Here is a 26,953-nt window from a genome sequence, read left to right on the forward strand (position 1 = left end):
TGTATCTCAAGGAATTTCTGTGGTCTGATTGCTTTAAATTTGTATCCTTCTGAGCCGACTTGAATTTTGTTACAATTTTACCCTATATATAGTTGGGAAGTCTCAGTTTCAGAAGTATTTTTTGACAGCTAAGGTGTATACCCAGAAGTAGTGATGCCAGTTAACTCTATAGGTGGAATAGGGAAACTGTTATCGCGCTGCAAGTTCTTTGCATATTTTAGCGATCTTTAATTATATTGAATTAATAGATTGAAAAGATAAGATGAGAATAAAAGTAGGTGATTCATGCAAAAGTGACATTACATGCAATAGGAGCATGTAGAAACATGTTTTGTAGAGTTTACCTCATTTCTGATAGACCATGAGTTGGAATCTTCCTCCTTTTTCCTTTCCTGCTGTGCTGTTGTCCTTCTGGCATCGGTGTGTTCCTGCTGATCTGCAGGGTTTGGGGCAGAAGCCTCGGGTTCTCTCACTGCTACAGGCATGCGCCTTGCAGGTCTCCTGCCTGCAGTATCACACACCTGAGGTGTTTAGGACAATAATAGGAAACGCGATCACATGCACACAAAGATTTGTATTCCATCTGACCGCTTCCTGTCTTCCCTCCCTCTCTGCATCTCGCTCAGGCTGATTTCTGTGTTCGTGTTTGGCACCCAGTGTTCAGCCATTTTATTTTAGGGCTCCTTTCCATTTAATGTTGGCACGTAGCCAGCTGTGTACTTTTTGACTTCGAAGTAGCAATGAAGTCATTAGCTGCTGTAGGAGCTGTTCCCCTCTTGCTTGTACATGAGTCCCTTGGGGGGGTCTGAGACCTGATTGCTAGCTTTGGAAAGTGTTGTATCCAGGACTGGCTGAAGAAATTACTGGAGTCCAGACATTTACGCTTGGCAATACAATTATGCTTCAACTCGATCTTTCAAAATGAAAACAGAAGTGCTTTGGAAGCGCCTGAAAACTTGAGGCAAGCACAAGACCCCCAGCAATGCTCCATCCACTGTCTGTGTGCTAAAGCAACGTCTCAGCAGTACCGAGTGCGGGGTACAGCAGATATCCCAGCTTTAACAGCAGGTGCTGTTGATCCATTTATGCTATGTTTGGTGGTCAGTACATCCTCACCTGGTGGGATTTTTTGCTGTAAATGAAGGGGCCCAGTCACAGCTCCAGAGATCGCAGCATGTGGGGCTGCACCAGCAGATGGATTGGGGCACTGCAGAGCTGTTCGGACACAGCACTGTCACACATCTAAAAGCTGCTTGTTGATCCGCATGTTGCCCCTCTTTTTTTTCTTTTTTTTTTTCTTTTTTTTTTTTTCTTTTTTTTTTTTTTCTTTTTTTTTTTCCCATTAATAAAGACCACATTCACAGTGGGGGAGATGGGGAAAAAAAAAAAAAAAAAAAAAAAAAAACCTGTCTTTAGTGCTTCTTGCCAGCAAATGGTTATTGCAAACTAGCGAATTGTACAAGGCAAGGTGATTCAGCAAGCTTGACTTGAATCCTCCTATTGCTTCTGGTCAGTGTCTTTCAGTACCAGAAAAGAGAAGAATGACGAAGTGTACTGTGAAAATTCCATCCCTGTAAGTGATTGTATCAAGTTTCTTGATACAGTAAGTGAACTTTTAAGAGCATCTTTTATTCTAATATGCTGAATTATCTGTTCTTAGAGCAAAGAAGGTAAACTGGTGTGATATCTCGTGTGTGCGTGCTTGAAGAACAAGAAATCCAGTATGCAATTCACACAGGTGTTTAATTGTACAGAACAAATTAAAGGGTCTTTATCAACCTCGTACATCACAGAGCTCTTTGTAAACAGTTTTATTGTCGTTCCTTACCTAAACTATTGCTAGTTAATTAGCTGAGGTAAAGGCAGCCGTGTAAGCAGAATTATGCTTCTTAACATTGGGTCTGTGATGGTCTCTGTGATACTTACAGGTGTGAAGGGACTGTGAAGCCAGTTGAACTGGTTGTATGCAGGAATTTGCAGAGCTGAAGGGGAGCCTCAGAGTGACCTGGAGCCGGAGCAGCACGCTGTGCCATCCCACCCTGCACACTGAGCGAGGCCCTGTGCTGGCCCTGCCCCAGAGTCACCGGCTGTGCAGCCCCAAAGGTCCCAGGGCAGGCAGCCTTCCTCAGCTCCCTGCAGGGCACTGGTGCTAGCCTGTCACCTTTACGGTGAGAATAGTGCAGTGGACACGGGTGAAACAAACCTACAGGTTGGGTTAATTAGATTTATGCTTAGGAATGCCTTTTTTGAGTTTTGTGGTGACTGCATTACGGCTCTGTTCCCTTGGAAAATAAGTGTGTCCCAGGCCTAGCACCTAATGCTGCAGCGTGAGTTGTGCTCAGAAGCAGCGCAGTGTCTGCTTTTGCATTCAGGCTTTTTCACAGTGTGTTTCTTGACAGTAACTTTTATTGAGACAGCTGTGATGTGTTTTTATCAGTGCTTCAGTAATTTGTATTTCTTGCTTTGTAACTTAGAGAATGATTCTGTTCTTCTACAAATAGACAGTGTCTGTTTGCTCTTAATTTTCATATCACGTTTTCCTGTCAATGGCCGCATACTAGGAAGTGCACGTACCTCATGTAAGTAAATATTATAATGCATTAAAACAGTAAAAGCAAAGCAGTTGTGCTTTTCACAACATTTAAAAGAGAGAACTTAGGGAAGCAGTATGTTGTCCTTTGTATGTGTTACATCACGTGTGTGGAAGTGGTGATACTTCAGGGAGCATTGAGTGAAGTTCTCAGAAATAATACAGAAACGGTCACAATCAGACCTGTGCAACGTAAATCATATTTAACTGTAATTTTAACTGTATTTTTAACATTATTATTTGATCAGCCTTTTCATTTTTACATTTTATTTATATATATATACATATATATATGTAGTTAAGTATTCTACGAGCTTTGGAACTTTTTTCTTAAAGCTACCTTACCATGTATTTGGAGGAAAAATGGTCACCTCATTTTGCTCTTAAAATAATGACCAGTACCTCCCTTCTGGTTCAGAACTGGAAGTTCTTTGTGCTTTTGTTTCCAGTCCTCTCACAACTTCATCTGTTCAGTCACACTTCCAGCAGAGCACACAGCACCTGAACCTTCCCAGACCAACAAAGGAATCCAAACTTCTCTTCCAAAATGCCATAAAGGGGTTACAAGATCTCTGACTAAATTTTCTTTTTTAAAAACAGAATTCTGTGACATGTTTTCTTCAACCATTCATTTCAATGCCGTGTTTTTTTCCCCCTTTTCTACTTGCAAGGTGAATCTGGGCCTGCTACGATGTTCCTTTTAAAGCATTAAATATACTTCCCAAGTTCCAAGTTGTGGTTGGTTGTGTTATTGGGAAAGTAAATCAGAAATGAGCGTGAAATTCAAATTAGTTTGATTATTATTTTTTTTAACTTAATAATCTGTTTGGCAGTGTGCTCACTGCATAGGTTTGATGGAGTCTGACTTATGCTGCTGCCACAGGTGGGATCGCTCTTCCCCGAGCATAGTTTGTTTTCAAGGAATATTGGATTTTCCTGACCTTTTATGTCATTCTAATTTCATGTTTCTTGCATTGAAATGTCATCTTTTTTTTTTATAGTGCCTAAAATAGACTTTATTTGTTTTCCTGAGAGCTATGTGCAGCTTTCCTTTGGCCCATTTAAATATTGAAAACAGCAGGATTTGAGATTTTTCTTGTAATCCTCAACTAATAGAGTCTAATGCTTTGTTTGGCCTACCCTACACAGCCTAAGCAAAAGTTTTAAATGAGATTAAAAATTTGACCTTATTAACCCATGGCATGTAGAGATACAGAAGGGCACTGGGAGCTCGCGAGGCGGGGAAAGCAGGCAGAGCTGCTGTTGTGCTGGCTGTTGTGTGGTACCTGGAGCAGGGAAGAGGAAGGAATCAGTTCCAAAGGTCCAGCTTTCATGGTTGAGGGAAATGAAGTTCAATCACTTTTGTAAATTTGAGGTGCAATCTGCCAGAGATTTCTCAAAAGAATTTTGTCAGCACAGGGGGTGGCCGAGGTGCCGGCTGGCGTTCCTCAGCTGCACTTCCTGAGCCACAGTGACATCCATTGCCCTTCTTTAGAGGGAAGTTCCAGGTGCAGGTGAGCTGTTGGATGAGTGATCGAGGAACACGTTGAGCTTCAGAGGAATTACATATCCCATTGTCATGGAAAATTTATGCTTAGTAAACGTTACCAAACACAAAATGACATGGTGCATTCATTGCTGTGTAATAAGAGTCCTTGTTTACCGGGCATGCTGTAGGGCCATGGCAACAGACACAGAAATAGGCACTGTGAGCTTTCATTCCTGTTGTAAAGACGGTGATGCTGTCAAGCAGTTTGTTAATTGCTGGAGTCTTACATCGCTCCACATTCGTTATCGCTTTCAGTGCTGCTGCCATCTTGGGAGCTGTGGAGAGTGCAAATATGAAAGTTTGACAAGAACCTGTAACAAAAATACTCCCTTTCTTGGTCTGATGTGGAAGAGTCAGGTAACTGATGGATTGAGAAATTTAGCCACAAGAACTCTAGGGGGAAAAGAATCTTAACAGTAGTTCATATAAAAATCAGGAGACTTTCTAAATACCTGTTCCAAAACAAAGCAAAATGACTGAATGTAACTTTTTACGTAGTCCTTTAAAAACACTGGTGCCTTGCTTCACCCTGGGCATATCAGTTGTCCTTTTGACCTCAATGGGGCAGTTTGGATTCTGTGTTCACTGAGTTCGTGACCTTAGCTGAAGACTAGAGGCAAAGTCAAGCCAGACATTTTGCTTGCACTATCAGCGAGAAATGTTTCCTGCTGTCATAGCATTATTTATGTGGTTTTTTTTTTTTCTTTTTTAATTCCTGGTTCATTGCCTTGCTCCCATCAGCAATGCCAAAACCAGTACTCCTCAGGTACAAACGTGGGGTGTAAGGTGGTCTGCTGGGTGGGTCAGGAGCTCTAGTGGACTCAGGAATTGACTCCTAACTACCGATCATTTCATTTCCATTCTGCATCAGACTTTGGTGCCCTTGTGCCTTGAGAGCACATTTGTGATGGGCAGTGCTAAGGAGCTGATGTTTTGAGGACAGTCACATTGTTCTGTGTTGAGTTTTGCTGCCAGTCCATATGTGTTCGGTGCAGCCCAGTGGCGCAGAGCGAGGTGACTGCGTGCTGCTGTTTGCTTTGTGTCTGCAGGACTCGCATTGCAGATGTGCTTTCCCAGTGTGTGTGTGATGGGATCCTGTGAGCATGCATCTGCGAGGCAGCGTGGCATGCAGCTGCACGTGGTTGTTTTCAGTGGCAGATCTTTAACAGCAGTTAAAGTAATCTTTCATACGATAATCAAAATTCCCCCCACTCTTGGACTGCTGCGCCGCCCCGCTACTCCAGCAGTACTTCTTGTTCTGCTGTTCTGCACTCTTGGATAGTGAATATGCTTTCAGTTTCGTTTTGTTGGTTGTGAATAAATACAGAAAGGAAGAAGTGATAGAAAGCATTTACAGCATGAGTGGTTAGTTATTTAGGTGGATTGAAATTTTGAAGGTGTACTCAGCAAACTGGAAGTGTGACCGTTGCCTTTTAAAGAATAAAGCAGCATAGTGTTGTAGTTTGGAGCCTTTGAGATGCTGTTCTGAAAAATATGAGTTTTCAAAATAAGTAATATTAGAAATAAATGATGTATGTTTAGGGACACAAGTGTTTTGTAAAACGTTTTGGTGAAGATTAAAAGGTGGGTTAGATGACTCAGGGAGGTCGTCTTTTGTTCTGTTTCAATAATAACTTGGCTAATTTGCTTTACCTCAAAGCATTAACGTTATGTTATGTATTGTTATGTGCGTAGCAAGAAATGAATAATGTAACAGCTTCATCCCAGTGCTTTATGTGAAGTTCCAGTTTACAGACTCAATCCCAGTCATACCTCCAGGAGGTGAGCGCCTGCACCGAACGTGTGATCAGGCATTTCTTTTGATGGTGCTATTTAGCACTGAGAACAACTATTGTCAGGATAGCAAAAGGCGTGCAGTACAACTCCTTACAGATATATTAGAGGCAACAGTTTGTTTGCCTGTTACACGTTTTGGTTCGCCTGCAGTTAATCCTAAATGTGAATGCTCACATACAGCATTCAGACTGGATTTCTAGCCTACGCTTGTGCTCGTAGTTGAAAATAATTGTATGTATTCACTTCAGTCCTTTACTGTAGGCTTTATGCCCGATCTGTTTGAATGTCTGTGCTAGGTTGAGATTTCTGCTCTAGCTTTTTCTGCTGACATTGTTTTCATGTTTGTTTTTGTGTGTGTGTGTTTGTGTGTGTGTAACTCATTGTGCTCTGCTCTCCATTTATTTCTACTTATTGTAATTTACTCTTTTTTTATTATTATTTCTTTTCAATTTCTGTTTTCTAAATAACTTTCATGTATTTCTAGTATTTCGTATTAATATGAATCAAAATCAGCTAGTTTTGCAGAATGTCTTTGTACTGCTGTCAGACATCAGTAATTTTTATTTAAGCATAATAGAATATCCACTTTTGGAAACAAATAGATGTTCACTGTGTAAGTAGAGAGGATTTGAGATGTTTGTTCAGAGTCTCTCTACAAAAATATTCAGTACTGAGGAAAATTTATTCAGTGTTAACAATATCGTTTTGCTAGAATATTTTTAATGTTCTTTTTCAAAGAGATGCTCTGCTTTTATGGCTTATACATTTAATAATGTATTTAATTACAGGGAAAAGAAAATGAAAATTCAGGATATTAAGAACAATATTAAAGAAGCTATAGAGGTAAGCATACAAGCTAATATTGTTAACTCTTCACAGTTAGGTGTGTAGACACGTTTTGCAATGTCTTTTACTTTTCTGCAGACAATAGTGACAGCAATGGGCAACTTGGCACCTCCAGTTGAACTAGCCAATCCAGAGAACCAGTTTCGAATCGACTACATCTTAAATTTAGCTAACCAGATAGACTTCGATTTCCCACCGGTAAGTAAAGAATCCTCATTGGCTGCAGTCATGATTTTTTGCAAATGATTTTCGCTGCACTGTGATAGATATTTACAAAAAACAGTGGACTGGTCTTTGGGAATTACTACTGTAGGTATCGTGAGTCAGTGCTAATTAAAGAACAGCAACATGGTCAGAGTGTGCAGGTCTCTGAACGCAGAGGTCCTTGTCTCCTTTCTTTCGCTCTATTGCAATCGGCAGCTACAGTGAAGAAGAGCAGTGTGGGCAGTGATGTTTGGGTATTTGCCCTGCCCAAAAAGAGGGAAGATGTGTGCAGCAGCCAGTTGATAATTAGCTGGCATTTAGTGATACTGTATTTCTCTCTTCTGGAAAAATAGTAGAGTTTTCTTGCTGATTCAGATGTTTTCTGACAGCTGTGTCAGCCAGACTTTCTGCACAGGTTCCACATAACTATGTCCTTGCCCCAGCCCTTGCCAGTCCTAGTTAATGATTCTAAATCCCAGCAGCCCCAGAGTAAATGCAGAAAGTATAATTACTTGTTTGGTGATATAACTTTGTGCCTACTCACTGCGATTAGTTTCTATTGTATCTATCCCAAGCAGGCAAGCAGTAGAAACCCACGAAAATACAGTTTGCACTCACTGAACTCTTGAATATTGAGATGTTATTAATTGCTGGGAAATATCTTGTACTTGCAGTAATGCAGGAATGCATCACTTTCTGTGTAATGTTCCAATGAGGGTAGAAATTGCGATACATCAAAATCAGGATCCATTTACACTGCAGTTTTGTTTCCAGCAGTAGTTGGTCTCAGGTGCTTGAAAGGAAAGTGCAGACAGATGTGGGATAGTTTGCACCACAGCAACGTTTTCGCAACTGATTTATAAACAATATTGAACAAGCTGGTCTGTGAAACCAGCAAGTTACCTTTTGCAACTGCTGCTTCTGGGAACTTAGCTGCTTCTGTCAGCCTTTATTACAAAGAGAAAAACAACTTGGAACTTGCTTTGTGTACAAGGCAAAAGTAATGTGCTATTAGCAATATGAGTGTTGTGTTGCGTTAGCAATGAGTAGGCACAGAAAGATGGATGGAAAGAGGGAAGTTTGTAGCACATAGAATGTAATATTAATCATTTTAGGGCCATTTTATGATTCTATCTTAAGAAATCTTAAGGCATTTTGAGATATTTTCTAAGATGCCTGTTTGATAGCTCTCGGTGTTATTTGCAGGAACATTCTGTCAATTTATTGAAGATCTTTCTGCAGTTGGACAAAGAATTTTGTACTTTAAGGACAGTGTTAGCAGAATATTTGGGGGAAAGAACAGCAGCTTTGTACTCCACCCTGCACGCTTTTGAGTTGGCCAGGTGCCTGCAGCTCTCCTGCTGCCCATTGTCTCATGATAGTTCAGTTTGCAGTCTGTAACAGTGCTGTAGCAAGTTTCTGTGACCTGTTTCTTACTGAAATACTTTTCTTTCCTCGTCTCTTCTATCTCAGAGAGAGGTTTTTCTTCAGTTCAGTTGGAATGCAGTGATTATTTTTTTCTTTTCCCTGAAAGAGCTGGTTGTATAGCAGTAAGGGAGCAAGCCAGGCAGGTATGTGCTGGATATGTGTTAATTTAATTCATATCAAATACGCACTGAGGACAAATGAAGAGTTCTGACGTGATTTCCTATTCGGTTTCAGTCTGAATCAGAATATGTTTTCAATTCAGTGTTGGCTGGGGCTCTTCCATTTAGCAAAAGTATTTTTAATGTGTTTCTTCAAAGGAAAACCAAAACAAACAAATTTGCCCTCAGAATTTTTTTTGGGAACATAAAGTAATGCTTAGATAGAGCTAGGGAAGTTCTCTTTTTACTCTGAGTGCTGTTTTTAATATAAAAATAAATAGTCAGTATCTTTTATTTCCAGTAGCCTGCAGAGCAGCGAGCCCTTCCAAATCAAATGAAAGCCCTCTTGTAAGTAGTATTTACTAGTAGGGAAGTGTGTGTCAACAGCCTGGCTGTATCTGTTTATAGAATTGGGCTAATTTACACTAATTAGTAATAGCCTGAGGTTCTCATAAAACAAGGTCGTTGGTTTTTTGTAGCAACTGCAATGATCAGTACTATTGCACTTGTTTGTTCTTTTACGTTTGCAATGCATTCTGAGATCCTTGGATAGGAGAGACAACAAAGTGGACTGAGGTTCGGAACGTAAGTCATCAGCTTCTGTGACTAGATGATGTCTGGTGCTTTTATGTGCTGTGTTGCTGTGTAAAGTAGTAGATATACTCTTACCAGGTCTATAAATAATTTCAAGTCTACTGAGGAGTCTTTGGAAGTGTGTTGGATAACATGAAACTTGAGGAATAACTGTGCTCCAATAAAACTGGGTTTTCTTTCACTGAGCAAAGGTATTGTTGTTCAATTTTTAAGCCCTGAGTCTACAGAAGTTTAGGCCTATGCTTAACTTTGACTAATGGCTAGTTTTGTAGACTTCAAGAAGTATTTCATAGGTAACTGTTCGTAGGGTTGAGGTTTTAAACATCAGCCACTAGTTTAGAAGTAGTATTGTTGGCTCCTTTTACCTTTGATGACTATATAAGTTAGTATTTATCTGATTTTTGAGGTGGTCAGAATGTAGGTTATAGTTCTTTGATGCAAGAAAAACTGAACTTGCATTTTAATTATGTATATTAGCTCAGCACTTTGGAAGATGTATCATTTTCTATAAGTGGAAATAGCCTTATGTTAGTTATGTATTGTATCTAAGGAAGCTTCAGCATGGTGACTGGTCTGGTAAAATTTGGAAAACCTTTTTGCTCTAGTAAAATTGGCAACTCCAGTGTAAGAAATTGCAGTGCTAATCAGATCCATGTAATCTATTGTTAATATGAATAGCACTGATAAATATTGTATGTAGTGTTCTATTGGCATCATTAGGAAATGTATCCTTGCTAAAATGACAGGACAGGAAAGGACTAAGTCTCACCAAAAATGTCAAGCCTTGTTGGTTTGAATGAGCGCTGAGAACAAGAGAGAGCTCTTGCTTTCTGTGGAGAGGTACTGAAAGCAGAAATCTTTTTCTAAAATGCTATGCTGCCCATTTTTTAATGAAAGATTATCTTTTACGTAGGACCATCATCGTTGCCTTTATTAAAGCTGAGTTTTTATCATGTGATTAAATTGTCACTGGCCAGCATGATTAGTTTAAGCAAAGAAAAAGGAAGTTAAACTGAAAAAAACTCTCCCAAGTTAATCAAACCAACTCAGCTGAGGTAGTGGAAGGACTTAATTTTAATCACTGGGCTGACTGTAATTGTGCATTAGTTAAAGCCTTAGGAGTGAGGCAGAAATCTTTCCGTATTGATGCGCTCCTATGAATCTGTATGCCCACATGTGATAACTGCTACTGGGCATGTGCTTTAATCATGCCATGATAAGTAATATTTTAACAAAGAAGAAATTCTATTAGTTGAAACAGAAAATAAAAACGAGATGGGGCTTAGAATTGACTTTTCTATCACTGTTGTCACTATTTAGCTCATTCCAGATAAAATGTAGTTGTGCTTCTATATTTGCAGTATCAAAAATCAACTGCTTTAGTATTTTTGATAGTTCTGATGAGCTTCCACCTTTTTCAAGCGTAGGCTGGTGCTGGATGGACCGGCTTATGGAGGTGGTTTTTGTATTCCTGCTCTGCATGCCAGACAGCAGCTAGGATATTTTCTCCATCCCTAATGCCAACTGTAATAGTGGCTTTTTTCCTCATCCCTTTTCTTTTTGTTATTACTTTTAGAAGAGGAAAGGAAATGCTTCTGTTCTATGAGTACGATCAACCAGCGTGAACCAAACTGCCAAGCAGAACCTATTTGTTTTGGGTCTTAGTCTCTTCGTAAAGTAGTCAAAATAGGCAGCTGTAAGTACTGTTCAGCTTTCCTTAATTAACGTAGACTCAGTTGTGGGAGATGTGTCTCCCGAAAATACTGTAGTAACTTCAGTTGGCAGTAGGTTCAGAACATCCACTGTTGCAATCTGACATAACTGTGGCACTGTTGTGGTGTATGCTTCTCTAGACCCAGGGAAATGGATCTGCAGAAGAGATGGGACAGTTTTTAGGGTGTTGGTGAAATTGTCTGCAGGTTTTTCGGTCCCTGTTTATTTTTTATTACACTACTCCATTGTAGTTATTTTGGATCTGCCACTGCCAGCACTGCTGAATGGTTTTATTATGGTTTCTGAGTGGTGTCTTTGAGGCCTGGCGTTACCACACACCGGCCTCGGCCTCAAAGCTGCCCTCACATCCCATCCGCCCACAGCACAGCCCGGCCCTCTCCCCACCGCACCGCTGAGTGCCGCTCTGCCTTGCGCCAGAAAAACCTTCTCTGGTCCCCACGTAAATCAGAGCATTGAACTGCTCCAGGTTAAAAATAACCCCAGCAACCCTTACTCCTTCTCTCATCTATTCTGGGGAGGTTATTTTTACCTGGAAGCAGTTTTTGAGGGCTGCTTTACTCCCGTGCACTGTTCAGTAGGAGTGAAGTGATACAAGTTGTGTAATACATTAATGTGCAGTCAGGGCAGAGGAGAGGGTGGAAACATTAATGGCAGTGTCTTCAAAAAAAAAGCAAACAAGAAAGTACAGTCGAAGGAACAAAAGATGTGAGCTGGGGTCTGTTTGCTGCCGAAAGCCTCCCTTAATTATGGAAGCAAAATTGCAGATAATACCAACTTGATCCATATCATGATATATATCTTGTTATTCATATCAAAATACATCATGGAAGAGGCAGAGAACTTTTCTGGTTTGACAGCATTACCTACTTAATGAGGTAACAACGAACATGTTCCCCTCTAATGGGAGACACTTCTCATGGGGCTCTGTGCTTTCGGCACACAGGTGAGGAAGCAGGCAAAGCACTTTCTCTGGGGGACGTAGCTGTGCTGTGCTGGGGAAGCAAGGCTGGAGCCTGTTTACCTTGGGTGTCTGCACACCGTTCTGTGGAATTCTGGTAGCTACCAGCAAGTGAAGCGTTCAGACTTGTTTTATGACTTGAAGCAAGTCACCTCACTTGTCTTGTGTGCTTTTATTAGTGTCTTGTATGCCTTGTCATTTACAAAATACTGACAATACATCCTGGACATATATTTAAGCATCCTGAGGTGCAAAAGTGTTAGAAAAGGTGGATGTGCAAATATACATTGTAAATGAAAAGGATTGGAGAGTACTAGAAACAGCGTCAGCAAAATGATGTGATAGGAGATCCTCAGAAGTATTCTTTACTTGCTCTTTCTGGTACTTGACTTTAAATATAGCCTAAATTATGAGTACCCATGTATTGAAAGAAAGAAAGAAACAAAGAAGTGTCCCTTCTGACTTCTGTGAACAGATGTGAGATGAAATGGAAGGGTAAAGCGGCTTTAATAATTAACCTTGTGGTTGGTGTCTTGGTTTGCGTGCTGCAGTTCTTCCACCTACACCTGATACAGTTCTTAAATATGGCAGCATCTGCAGAAACAACTTGCTTCTCTCCTTCAGTAATCTGAATTTTATTGCCTTTAACAGCTATTTCTAATGGCAGTGAAAATGGAGTGCTTTTATTTCTTATGCTTCAGCTTGTAAATGCCGCAAACAAGAACGCATTTTGAGTATGAGGTGAAGTTGTTACTGACTGGGAAAACTAAAGGAGCATGCATTGAATTCTGCTGTGTTTTGATTGAGGTGTTCATGTAGTTTAGTTAAAATCCAGTATTTCCTCAATTTGGAGAATCTACAATCCAGGACTTCCAGATGACGTTATTTGCAGATCTCTTCTGTAGTGTAGTCATTTTTATTGTATAGAAAATAAAAATAACAAATACACTTCTACTTTATTATTAATTAATTTGATTAACATTCAAAGTAAATGCTAATGCTTTCTTCAAATTTGTATTTTATTGAGTCAGTTCCCACCATACCATACTTGTAGGTTTGTAAGTTCACATTTAGAAATTCATTTGGAGACATGGTGACTTAATTTCTCTTGATACATCATCTTTGTTTTCTTCAGAGCAGTCTTGAGGAACAAGAACAGATTAATTCAATTTATGCTGAAACAGAAGAGCTGTCAGCTGAATTAAACAGGAAATAGGCATAAATTTAATATAGAAATTCTTAAGCATTTTCTGGTTTTAATCACAGTAAGACACCATCACAGAATATTGGTGTATGCATAGATGAAGTAGAATTTCACCTGTGAGCCTGCTTGGTGTTGCTGTGGCTTGACAATTACTTCTGTAACGGTCTCTATTAAGGTTGGGCACCAAAGTAAATGTGCACATTGCCCTGTGGATGTGATTTTGGTCGTACAACAGAACTGCAGTAGAGTCTTCAGTAGAGTCCCACCTTCCTGCAAGCCAGCAAGTTGTCAGGGTTTTCAGCTTACCTTTGGGAGAGCACAAGAAGCCCTCCAGGTTTTCTTTTCTTCCTTTTCATTTTGGTAGGACAGTCTCCAACTGAGAGTAACATTAGCTTTTTCCTTCTTGTGATCTAAATATTTAGTTTATTTCTGTCTTCCCAAAGGTGTTTTCTTGAGTTCAGGAAAAACAACTAAATAAAATTAATTTCAATTTGTCTGTAATGTGAGATGAAGGAGGGGAATTCAAGTTGGATATAAGGAAAACCAGTAATCCTTTTAAAGCACAGGGCTGAACTATCATTCAGGGTAGCACTCTTGGAATGTCAGGGTTGTTGAAATGATTTCAGTAGTTCTTACAGCACCCTTCTGGAAAAATGCTAAATACTGGGTGTAGCTTAAGAACTTACACAAGAAGTTCTACATTGTACATAGTTGTGCACTGTAGTAATGCATGTGCATTCCTACTTACATGAATTAAATGACTTGTCTTTGACACAAGTGAAAGCATGAACTTCTACAAAATCACGTTTCTTCATGTGTTTGTTTTGCTTCTTTCGTTGCATATTAATATATGGTAGGAGCTAATAAATATGCTTCTGTTGTCCTCAGATATGTCTTCGGTGTTCACCTAGACAGAGTTTGGTGTCTCTGATACTTTCACCAACACAGGTGCTGATTCTTCAGAAAGACTGTGATAATTGGTGATCTTTTCTCGGGATTTGTCTTAACTTAGAATAGGAAGGAACTATTTTAACTACCTGTTTCTGTTGGTGGAAGTTTCTGGCAAGAATAGACTTTTAGTTTCCATCTTGGAGGCTGCTGCAGTGTGGTGCAGTGCTCACTTCATTATGTGAAGTGTTGTTTCTCAGCAGTTCCATAACGTGTTAAGGCTATTTGGTTCAACTATTTGCTTTAAGTAAACACTTACATTCATTACATAAAAAGCAACTAAATTATGTAGTATCAAAGACATTCCCCAAACTCTAATTTAAGGGTCAAAGGAGATGTTTCAGAGTTTTATTAAACCTTCCTTCCTAGCCAGAGATCTGCAAAAACAGCTCCTGATTGGGTGGCCTCTGCCACAGCTCTCTGCTGCCCCAAGAGAGAGCAGAGATAGCATGAAAGTCTTCTGTACCATCAGTAGGTTTAATTAATTAACAAATTGCTTTCTTTCCACATGTAATCAAAATTACAGAGAAATCTTGACAAAATGGGGGGTTCATATCTGCTGAGCTTCCATCTCAGTGCTCATGCCAGAAGAGTTCTTCCTCTCTAAGAAGAGTGATGCATTTTGAATAGGGGATTTATGAAAGAATTATATCTTAGTGGGGATCGTCACGTTACACTTCTGGTGCAAGTAAAAATAAAAGGGAGTGTCAACGGTTTGTGGTGATGCTCTATTGAGGCCTTTTAACCAAAGGCACTTTGGTACAGAATGGGTATAAAACTGTGTGTTGATGCATTTGTCAAGTAGTGTGGCCTTTGAAACTCTTAACTGAGGGAAAAGATGAAGCTTCAGACTTGACAGGAATTCCTTGAATAAAGTTCTCTTCACATTGTTGGTTTTAGCCGCATCCTGGGTTTTTTTGATTCTGTGGGGAATGTGAAAATTACTTAAGCAAAAACCCCAAACATTTCAGCTTTATTCTTCTTTCTAAACACGAAAAACTATTGATAATAAGACTGAGTCCTTGCTGAAAATATTTCTGACTCAGTTATGGGAAGCGCTGAGTACTCCGGCCTCTCCCAAAGAGTTCTGTATCCAGCTCTGGACTTGTGCCAGCAACTGGAGAATATCTTCAACTGTTTGTAGGTATGCATTTCCTTTGTGATATCATTGGCATATTTCCCCTAAAATAGCAAGCAGTAATTAACACTTGTTCACACCAGCAGGAATGCAGATGTTTCCCTACTCAAGTGGCTTATTAAACTGTCCACTTTGACACATTTTTAACACGCTGTAGAACACAGGGAGAGTGACAGGACACCATTGGCTTCCTTGGCTGAGTGGCCTTACAGTCAATTGTAATTGCTTGTTTTCAGCAACGAGCAATGAAAAACAAATCAATTTGTTGTGTGTTTATCTATCCTGAAAGGAGAAAATCAACCTGTTCAGTTTGCAGTGGAATGCAGCTTGCTGCTGTGCTGTCCTTGTGACCTTGTGTTGCTTTAATACAGTTCATTACGGAATGGAGAACAACCCAACTGTCCTGAAAGTAAAGCAAAATCCAAGATACAGTTTTACATTTAGAAGCTGATTTAGTTTGACCTTTAATCATAAGGTTTTAAGTGGATGACATATTTAAAACTCTTATTATGAAATGAGTAACTTCATGGGACACTGAACTTTGCCCAGGAACTGAATCCCAGTTTTAACCACAACGTTGTGTAATGGTTGCACACACCTTTTAGTAGGTAGGGTTTTCTCACTGGCATTGATTTTACTGAAGGCAGTAAATAAGCTATTCTGCTGACAGATCCACCCTGTGTTTTACAAAGAAAAGGTAGCGTTGCATATCCATGCTAAGGTTCCTGTGGACGTGGTGTCACAGTTGCAATTACTGTGCCAATGCTTTTCCCTGCCAACATCCTAATGCCTATAAAACATTGCTTCATAAACATTTTTTAAAAGTCTCTTGAGCATTTATATATTTGGAGGGAACAAAACCATGTAGACAGTATGTCCAGTTTTTCTCTTTCATTTTCTGCTAATATTTCATCCTTTTAGAATATCTCTCAAAAATGAATCTTGGTTCCTTGTTTTTTCCCAGGCCTGGAGTTTATCTCCTGAGGATTATTTTTTGTAACAACTCCAAATACTCACAATGTTTGAGTTCTTTAACGCTTTCTCTGGTTGACTTTTAAAAACCACTCATCACCTGCTGCCATTTATTTAATGCATTGAAGTTTCCTAACACAAGGAGGATTTTAACTTGGTCAGGCTGTGCATTGCCCTTTTTCTACATCAGGGCTGTGTTAGGATGATCTTTCTGGAGCAAAGTGCTGCTTTCCAAGCATCTGTTTTACAAGGCAATTTCCACTGATTTTTTTCCCTCCAGAGGTCTGATTGCATTCCTGTCAATGAACGTGGGCAGCTCACAATGTTACCTTTTGGTTCACTGTATAGGGAAACTTTCAGAAAGTGGAGAAGGTGTCCTCTATGAAATAAAACATTAACATTTGAGCACGTTTCTTTTCACATACAAATGTTGAAGCTTTATGGTGTTATTTAAGCTGTAGCAAGATACAAGGTTTCCTACAATCAGCAAATCATCATCCTTCATGCTTCAGGGAAGGTTTAACAGACCGTTTTTTGTACCTGATAGTGTTAGGGCTTGTGCCCAGAATTCAAACTGTGCCCCTGCCTGGTTTAAACACATTCAATCTCAAGCCCTGCTCGTGCTGTTCAGATTTGTGTTACGTTAGCATGACTTTCCCCACGTGCTCCATACAAGGACCTTTCCCTCTTTAGGGTGATATCAGCACTTCCAAGAGTGTAAAGTCTTTGCAAGAATTCGCTTCTCGCTTTGGTTGGTGATGCCGTGCTGTCTGTCGTTGGTTGTGTTGACTCTTGTTGCTTTACACAGCTTCAGCTATAGTTTAAACAGGATCTTGGGTGTGTATGTAACTACAGCATTTTTAAATAGCAAATAATGTAATTCCAATGGGTATTTTTTGTTGTTGTTTTAAATACAAGTGGGACAAGAATGGATAATAGGGCCGTACTTGTCAAATACTGTGGATTGTTTTCAACCTAATGTTTAAATCCTGTTTATTGTGGAATATTGTCTCAAACCAAAACGTTATTTAGCATTACTTGTTTATTTTAGCTCTTTTATTAGGAGTTCCATTATTAGCGCAAAAGAAACCTGTGTTGATGTTGCTGTAGAGTCTGTATTAGAACGTGCCAGAAATGAATCAGTGTTGAGGAAACAAGAAGCAGACATGTAAGGACTAGTTTTCTGGTTATTTCTTTTCAGGAAATTTGCCTGCAATTCTTGGTTAATTTGTTTCCTAACTCATTATTTTTAGAGAACTCATACAAATTAGACCTCCTTAACTCAAAAAAAGAAACCCAAAACCTTGTTACTCACTTGATTTTTCTGGTCGCCTCTGAAGCCCTTTTTCCACCTAAATACTTAACAAATCTTGTGGTTTTGCTCATCTTCCCTGAGAGCACCCCTAGGCAACATTCCATGACTCAGATGGGATGTTGAGGGTTTCTTATGTTATTCTTTTCCTTAAATATTATTTCAGAATTGTGGTTAGTGTAGGTGTGCTTTTCTTTTTGAGGGAGAGTGAAGGAGGGGGGCAGGGAATCTGCTTTGGGTCTTTTTTGGTTGGTTGGGTTTTTTGTTTTGTTTTTGTGACTAGCTAGTGTGTCCTGATTCCAAAATCACTCATTCTAGTATAAAAGTATAAAGCAGGAACTTTTATATAACAAGTTGAACTCTGTATGTCTGGTTCCAGCTTCTCATTGGTGAGTTTTCTCGTCAGCAGCGGTCCCTAATTATGTGAAGATATTTTTAGTGAGGCCTAAAGACAAAAGGTTGCTTAACAAGGCATCTCTTACTTGGCTGTCACAAGCCATGTACTTCAGTTAGAAATAAAATAATAATAGTATTGCTTCTTGGTATAATGTGTTGCCTGTTACTTTCTGTAGATCTCTGTTTTGAAGTGCAAATGTAAAGATCAAAGAATGTGGACTTGAATTCTTTTCCCAGCCCGCATGGACACTTAACAGAGGACTGCCATATTCAGAGGACTGCCTGAGTGCTGCTGGTTGTGGCTCGGATTTGCGGGGCAGACATGAGGGCAGTACGGAGGATTTTATTACTGATGTGGCCTAACAGGGCAGAAACACTGATTATTGTAATCCACGTTCTTTTGGGAAGTTCGAAACTGTCCTTACAGCTCAAGGAGGACCCTGTGGAACTGTATAACAGTTCTGTTAAACTAAATCCCGGACTTTTTATTATCAACGTGTTTATGGTAGGACCAGGAACTGGATTTACTTTTCATCCCGCTTAAGAGTCTGATTGCAGAAACTACTCCAAATATTTTTTTTCATGAGTTATGACAGAGTTGATAAGCTGTTTGGAATAATTGCTTTATTCTAGTTCTCTTCCGGAATGTCGTAGCTGTAGTGAAAACCAGAAGAAAATAAGGACTTCTGAGCCTCATTTCTGTGGCAGTTCAAGGGCTGAGGATCCTACGGATTGTTGGGTCATTAAAGTTGAGTGGTTGTCAGATGTTCCAGCTCTCCAATAAAAGATCTGAACGTTTTTGTGTTGCGTTTGTGCCTGTTTTGTGATGTCAACCTCAGCAGTAATGCTCAGAGTGGCTGCTGGTCTTGGCCATTGGTAAAGGGTGTGTAAGAGCAGGCCTGGAATACAGATGATTCTGGGCTCAAATTGGCTTTGGTTTAAATATGTGAGATTCCAAACAATTCCCTCTCCCTTACTTTCTCTTCCTACTGATTTTTGCTTAGGAAGGGTATTTCCCTCATTATACTGTGATACAGCCAAAGATTGAAGGCCTCCCAAACTACCAAAAAATAGGAAACTTTCAAAAGCATCCAATAAATGTAATTTTAGAAGTGGGAGAACTGAGGACAGGAATTAATATTTCAGTTTCCCTTTTAATTCCTTTAACAGCACATATTTTTACAGTCTCTTGATACTTGCAATCAAGTAAAAATTTATGCACATATGAAAGAAATTCAGCTGATCTTTTGTTCTTGAGCAGTTCATAAAAGCATGGAACAGACCAAAAAGATTCACTTAATTCTATATATGGACTTTCTCCTGTCTTTTAAAGAAACTGAAGAAAAGATTACTGTGGAGATTATTGTTTAATAATAATGTGCACTTACTATTGTTTGTGTGCATTCAGTAGCAATGAAAGTACGACTCAATTTACAGTTTGTTTATAATTTTTAAGTGTATAATTTGTATTTTGATAGCAATAACCTTACAGCTTTGTATCAGTAAGTTTTTTCTGTAGCTTTTTTCTGCAGTTGTGCTGCGAGGGAGCAAATCTGATAGAAGCAGTGCCACTCAAGTGTCTGTGTGGTCCCCAGAGAACCCCACTAACGTGGGAAACAGAAAATGGTGTAAAACCTAATGGTCGTTTTCTGCATTTGTGTTAGAATTACTGAGATACAGTGTTTCACTGCAGAAGAAAGCAGTGCTGGCAGCCAAAGAAACACAATATCCAGTGGAGCCAGGAGCTGAAGAGCAACTGTTACCAAATGATAGGGATTACTAAAAATGCCAATAGAGTTGTCATTAATAAAAAGCTAACCCTTCTTCAAAGGCTTCAAAATACAGTTGGACTTAGTGAGAATGATTGATAGGCAGTTCTTCTAAATCTGAGGAGCTAAGAAAGCCAGTGGAACTTGCAGTCGTCTACAAGGTGTTTAATGCTTTTTTATGTGTGTTAGAATGCTACCAGTTCCCATTTTTAAGTGGTAAAGATATGTTATCGTTGCTGATTCTCCTCATATATAACCTTTTTTTTCCTGATAATGTTTTTTCTCCTTCAGGAGTTTTATGAACACACAAAAACACTTTGGCAAGACGACGGTGTGAAAGCCTGCTATGAGAGATCTAATGAATATCAGCTGATTGATTGTGCACAGTAGTAAGTATTGTTCTGTTCTGCTATATATGGACTGTGAGATACAATTTGTTTTAAAGTCCTTTGGGTTATCCTGATGCTTACTGTTCTACTTTGGAAAATAAGGATTGGGTGCCATGGAGTAAATTCCTGCTAATTAGCCATTCAGAGTTATTTCCAGAGATCTGTCTAGCTGGTGTTCAGTTCAGCAGTAATGTCTACATTGAAAACCTCGCCAGTACCTTGACGTAGGCTGACACCAGATTTCCCATTTACACCACGTGACAGTCAACTTTAGATCCTACAGCAAATTTTAATGACTTGGGAAGTACAATGTAGCTTTTGCTTTTGATGCCGTTTCTTTATCTGAAAACAAAAATGGCAGCAACATTCATAGGCAACAGCCTGTGATCGGTCACCAAGACTTCTGCTTGTGTGCCTTGGTGCACATATCTGAGAATGATCTATTCCTTTCTGTTGCTTCCACACTGTGGTGATTAATATTGTCCTGAGAGAGACTGCTACAAGTTTGCCATTATTTACTACATACAGCAGTACGGTATGGTTCAGATTTGTTTTTTAATTGCAATATGTTTGTGATAATTGTGAGAATTCCTGATATTTTCATGATGTAACTCAAGAACTGCAGGAGTTAAATTTAGAAAATTAATTGTTAAGACTGCTCTTTGTTAGCTTACACTCTGTTTCTTTTGGAGATATGGAAATAAGTTGTAATGGTCAAGGAAATAGAAGCTTCCTCATTTCTCATGATGAAGGAGGACTGTGGTTTGTCTGCTACCGACTCTCATAAGGAACATTTAGTGAAATAAAATTTGTAAGGTTCATTTTTTGTTTGGGTAGGTAGCCTTAGAGGTGAATCAACAATTAGCTCTGTTTGAAGATACCAGGAAGATAATTTTTCTATGACTTGCTCAGCTCCAGGTCTTTCAAAGGCCCTTTGAAGTTTTGCCATTGTTTCTAGTGTGAATTTGTTTGATGTGTAGCAATGTCTTTCCCAGTAGGTGACTAATGTTTGATCATTTGGCATGGATCTCCTTGCAAGCTCATTTGCTACTAAATGAAAAAATATTACAAGATCTTTGTTTTCTGTCAACTATCCACTAAGTTTTGTCTTCATAGTGTAAAGCTGTCAGAAAAAGGAAACAGATTGCTTTGTTTCTGTCAGTGTTTGGTTATCTCTTAGTGTTTCTGGCTAGTGTTTTTTTCACAGTCATCTTCTGGCACTGGAAGAGAAGTATTGCTAAGCACCAAGGTTTTGTTGTGTTGCTCTATTTTTAGAAGATCAAATTTTGGTCTTTCCTGAATGTACTGAAGAAAGCTGAAATTGCTGCCATTTTTGATTGCTGGACACTGACTTTTTCATGGGTCAGCGAGGGGAATGGCCTTTGGGATGGTTTTACCATCCTGCTCCATCTAGTGGAACATTGGATGTTACATCGTGGGTCCATAGAACTAAAATTAAATGTTGTACATTGCTGGCAGTACTTTCTTTTTTTTTTTTTTCCCCTAAGATACCATTGCTGTCATCTTCTAAATAACTGTCATGATTATCAGTTTATTCAGTTTGGTTGTAAACTGTATGGCATTGCTTCCTTGGAAGGAAGCAGAAGGACCTTCCTTTTTGTTTCTGTTGGTAGTTCGTGCCCATTCTGGCACTTCGGATCTCGCACTGGTGGTGTCTTGTGTTGCATGTTCTGTTATGAACAGTGTTGTAATGTTTGCTAAATGTTTGCTCGGAGGTGAAATGCTTTAAAATTCTGTGCTTGTTTTTATCACATTAAATTTTCAAGAGACCTGACAAAAATTGCTTCCAGTAAAATCCGGTGTGATTGATGCTGGGAAATGAACCCAGGGAACACATTGTAAAAAAATGCAGCAGAGGCAAAATACGAAATGTAGCTGAGATTTGTTGAGTGCAGGCTTTTAATTTGAGTGTGCAAACTGCCGTCATTAGAGCTAAGAGGAGCTAAGAGAGAAAGTGGGGTGTTGGAGTTTGTCACCTCCTTTGGAGTCCTTTGTCCTCAGGTTTTCTTCTTACCAAGGTGCCTATTTTAAACAAGCAAAGCATGGAAAACCAAAAAATGTCTTTTCTCTTTCAAAATCAGTCAGCTTCCAAAAATTCCTTTCTTGCTCTTAAAAGTTGATTAAATAATTAAATGTTAAAGGATTGTTAGTCTGGAGAACCGTTTTAAAATTCTAAACAGTGTTTCTTTTTATTGCTCTTTGTAATTTTATCTATGTATTTCTTTTATTTAATATTGAAGTGTGATTTCTTAGTGCAAAGCCTGTCTTGTTGTGGAGTCATTTAACACAGGGAACAAGTTGATTAAGTCAGGAATTCTCTTAGATGAAAGCAGGGGAAAAAAGTCACTTCTGGTTGCTTGTCCTTCAGCAGAGAAGTGGAAATGAAGATAATTCCCAACATAATGTGTTCTATCTCCATAAGACTGATGTAATTATGAAGAGTTTAGCAGTGGCATTTTTTACCTGCTCCTCAGCAGTAACTACAGCTCTTCATGATGCCTTACTACAGCTTTGCAGTGTTTCCCCACAAGAAGTCAGCAGCAGCATTGTCTGCACCTTCTGTTGCTCCCTCAAGGTCCCGCCTGAAGTGGCTCACACCGAAAGCTGTAGGACAGCCACACATAGCAGCCCGGCTGCTTGAGTGCAGCTGTGATCATCATGGGTGTAAAGCTGGGAGACCTGAGCAGCAGCCCCATCTGTTGGAGAGCCCTTTTGGTTTCCCACCCTTTATTCTCAAGTTTACTGGCTTTGTGAAAACGTCACTCCTGAGGAACTTGATTCGTTTTGAAGAAGAGCTGCCTCTGCTCGTCATGAGCTTTACTGTACTTCCTGCCTGGGCACACTGCATGGTCCCGAGAGAAAGGAAAGGAGGCTGTTTCCCTTTTCTTAGCTCAACTTACGAAGTAATTAGTTTCAATTCTGCTTCTAGAGCAGTGTGCTCTTGGAGGTTTCTCTCTGTGGGGAATATATATAGATTAACTGTGAGAGGAAGCAGCGTCTAAGAGGAGACCAGATCTCATTGCTCTTGCATGTTTTGGGGATGTGTATAGAAGAGAACAAATGTTTTTACTGAAGCTGCCATGTGGTCCTCCTGACTAATAATGAACAGAAGAACACAGAAGTGTCTAGAATGCAGAAAACTCCAAATGGTAATAAGTGATGAACCGTCCTTCGTGTTTCTTTTCTGCAGGAGCAGGATTTCATGTTTTTCGGAGTATATTACTTAATATTAAGAATCTAAGAGTCATTTCCGCTGTGCCAAAACCTGCGTGTCAGATCTATGCCTTCTGTCAAGTATAAACAAACACGAGAATTTTGAAGTGCTGTCCTTGCTATATTTCAACCTCTGTTTTCATTTGAGGATCTTTGTTCTTAGAGCCTCACAGATACTCCGCAGTTGGAATAAGCAGGATCTCTCCCATACCAATGGGCTGTTGGTGGTATGGGGGCTTGAAGGATGCCAGCACAGTCCTGTGCGGCCTGGTGCAGCATCTGTGGATGTCCAGAAGACTGCTTGGATGTCAGTAGCCTTTTGATTAGCACTGTTTGCAGCGAATCGCAAGCAAAGCTTGGATACATAAAGCCTCCAAGGGCTCCTTTCTAGTCTTCCTGCTATTAGGCTGTACCCACAAATACTTGATTTTTTGCTTTATCTAGCCTTGGCTTGGCATGGTTCATTGGCCCCCAGTTCGATTTTTCACTTTGTTTTACACTGCTTTCACTTCATTTCTCCCAGCTGACGCTTCCTGGTTTTGGCCAGAGTGGAAAAGGAAATAATGTGAGAGACAGCATTTGCAACCCGTTTCACACCCTGCACTATCAGGAAGGGCTGGAAGTAGCAGTTGGGAGCCTATTCTCACGCTATTTCCTGCTGGAAAGCCTCGCTGTGCTTTCTCCTGCCGTCTGCCATTTCATGGACAGAGGAAACGTGGGCAGGCTGCTGGTAGAAGTGCAGGGAGTTGTATTTCTTGAACTTCAGCACCAGCAGAGCCACTCCGATAGCTTGAAACTGTGCCAGGCTGCTCCACAAGAGCTTTATGAGAAGTATTTTTTAAGATGTTTGTTTTTAAAATACTTATCAAAGAAAGGGGGCGAGTGCAGCTATTAGCTGACTGCTGTGCAGCGCTCCTGAAGGATCAGCAGATGTGGACGTCCTGTTTTCTTAATATCTGATTTGATAGGGGTTGTAAATTTTTTATGTTTTTATTAAGATTTATGGTGTGTTTTGCTTCAGGATTTGCTGACTCGTAAGAGCAATTAAGAGTCCCGATCTGAGTACTTAATGATTTTCTTCCACGTTGATTTCACTTCACAACAAAGTTCCTTTCAGAGAACGTGCAGTAAAATGTGTTTGCTGAAAGTCTCACCTTTTTAACTAGTGGCTGATTTATCTGTGGTACTGTTAGTCTGGGTTCTTATTCCTATTTATTACTTACTTTTTCTTCTTACTTTCTTTCCACTCAATGCTTTTTGTCAGAGCCATTCCCCTCATCTTCTCCAGCTCCGAGGGCTGTGTCTGAGTACTCCTGTTCAACAGGACAGTGATTTCCCTGGCACATATGAGCTTCCCATGGACACTAACAGTTACACTTCTAAAGATTTTTTTTCATGAAGAATAATATCCACATCCCCTTTTGCTGGTCTAAAGCTGATGAACTTGTCTCCCACTACGTGAATTCTTTTGCGAGCCAATGAATAGACCTAATTCCTCATTCTTGCTCTTACTTGTAAAACCCACTGTTCCAGAGCACTGACTCCACTGAAGTAGGGTCCCTGTTCTAAACAAAGTTAAATTCAGGTAGAAGAAAATACAGCCTGGGTTATACTTTCTCCACAGTTCACTGGGATATTGGGTGCAGAAAGAGATTGCTGAGTATGATGGGAAGCACAGTAACTCCTGAGTTTGTATGGCTTTAGCAAAGTCAGTACCAAGAAAAGGAGTCTGAATATTTAAGTTGATTTATACCTAACTACTCCAACCATCTGCCCATTCTTGCTGACTGTTTGTAGCAGGAATGTGTCTGCTGGCAAGTGCACTGAAGACAGGATTACCTAAATTTAGCCAATAAATGGATTATGAATCCAACACATTCCCACTGTTGTCACAGCTAATCATAAATTCACAATTTCAACCTACACTCAACCCCAAATAAACTTCTCTGTCTCTGAAACAAATTACATCACAGTATGAAGCCAGATAAAACAGAAGGTGTTGTGGAGTAGCTTGAATGAGTGTTTAGAATTAGGAACACTAATAATGCATATGTTGAAATTAATGATCTATAATGGCAGAAAGAGCTGTAGATGCCCCAAATGTGAGTGATTGAAGAAGTCACATCACGGGCTTTTGAGGTGTGTGTGTGAAGCCCACCACATTGTTCTGAATTACTCTGAACACGTTTAACTCTGCTCCATTTAACTCTCCTCCATCTTCATCCACTGCTTTTAGCCCCTCACACCCAGCCCATTCATGCATCTGCCACTTCTGTTTCTCTATTGTCCTACACCTCTGTTGGTGCATCGATCCCTTTCTGGTCCTTTCTGAAGATAACAGCTTCCTTTCCATGTCTTCAGGTTTTAGGTTTAGCCTTCAGCTGAGGGATGGCAAGGCCTGACCCAGGTCTGGCATGGGACAGCCAGCCCAGAACTTGTTCACACTTTCTTGACCCAATCCTGCTCTTTAAATGTATCTCTTGCTAATGCCTGCAAGAGTTGAGGATTAATCATACTTCACCTGTTCTTGGGTACCTGATTTTGAGAAATGAGCTCCCATTTCCACTGTGTTCTGCATCATCTTTCACCTTCAAATGGAGCGCTTGCCCATACAACTTGCTTTGGTTTATTTCTAAAACTTCTTCAGCATGAGTTTTAATATTGTATTTGAATAAAAGTTGTCAGCAATGTAGTAAATATCCTCTATTATCTTCTATGATCATAGGTAGAAAGCAAAGTCTAAGCAAAGAAAACAAAATCTTGAGCTTTTTAGAAGCAAACACGAGGGCATATAGCAGTCAGTGTTGATGCTAGAATGAATTACTTAGGGTAAGAAGCCATGATGAAAGGAAGAGTTGTATATCTGTGAACTCTGTAAGGCAGTTGTGAATTCAGGTGTGTTACATTTTTGTATCTCCTGAAGTTTTAATCTGTAATTTTGAAAACGTGGTTGTTTTACTATAAAATTTGAGTAGCTATATTAAAAACAGAGCAAGCAACATCTTGAATTGCCACCTTTATTCTATCAGGAGTCATACAGGATTGCTGTAGTGGTGAAAAATCACAGCAGCCACTCCGAGTGAGTTCTAAAACTGTCATTATTGCTTCTTGACGACCTCCTCACCCCAGGCTTCCAGTGCCCAGCTTTGTGCAGAACAGGGGCCTGGAAGGAGACTCTTGCAGGGCTGTGCCAGGCATTGAGGGGATGGCTGCGGCAGGCTGGAGCAGCAGGAGCTTGGGCTGTGTTGCTGCAGAAAAGGAATACTTCAAGATGAGAAGAGAATACTGCTTTAGATTGACCTGAACAGATACTGTAAGACCTGATTTAAGACTTGCTTAGGAAAAAAAGAAATTAAAAGCAACAGTGTTACTAGAGATACCAGGCAGGAGAAATTTTGTGCTACAAGTTTGAAATTAGGCCAGTCCATTGGTTGGTCCAATGTAAAAGCACCTGGTTTGATTCTCCATTATTCCGTGGGCTGAAACACTGCAGATCTGTCCCTGTGGCACCAGTGAGGGGGTGCTCAGTGCTGCTGACTGACACGGTCTCTGCTTCCCTCTCGTTGAGCACGAGGGTTCTCCTAACATGCTGAAGCTGTTCCTTCTCTGTGGTTTTTAATTTAAACTTCTTTTGTCGGAGTGCCTGCCTGCATTTGCAGGTGTTGCTGAATTTATTATCTCTGCTAGACGGTGCCTGCGTTGCATTGGGTAGAAAGGTAGCAGCGGGCTGAGA

General features: G+C 39.9%; 1 protein-coding gene across 3 annotated transcripts in view; it reads left to right on the forward strand.

Moving 5' to 3' along the window:
• GNAS (GNAS complex locus) overlaps window positions 1-26,953 on the forward strand; it is a 132,421-nt gene that overhangs the window by 76,375 nt on the left and 29,093 nt on the right. For all 3 annotated transcript variants that reach the window (XM_052684318.1, XM_052684319.1, XM_052684320.1), the window contains exons 3-5: window positions 6,725-6,779; window positions 6,861-6,980; window positions 19,889-19,986. In XM_052684318.1, the coding sequence (XP_052540278.1) occupies window positions 6,725-6,779; window positions 6,861-6,980; window positions 19,889-19,986 (273 nt within the window). The remainder of the gene's footprint in view (window positions 1-6,724; window positions 6,780-6,860; window positions 6,981-19,888; window positions 19,987-26,953) is intronic.

This window comes from Tympanuchus pallidicinctus, unplaced genomic scaffold (genome assembly GCF_026119805.1).
Source record: "Tympanuchus pallidicinctus isolate F22 unplaced genomic scaffold, pur_lepc_1.0 scaffold20, whole genome shotgun sequence".
Classification (NCBI taxonomy): domain Eukaryota; kingdom Metazoa; phylum Chordata; class Aves; order Galliformes; family Phasianidae; genus Tympanuchus; species Tympanuchus pallidicinctus.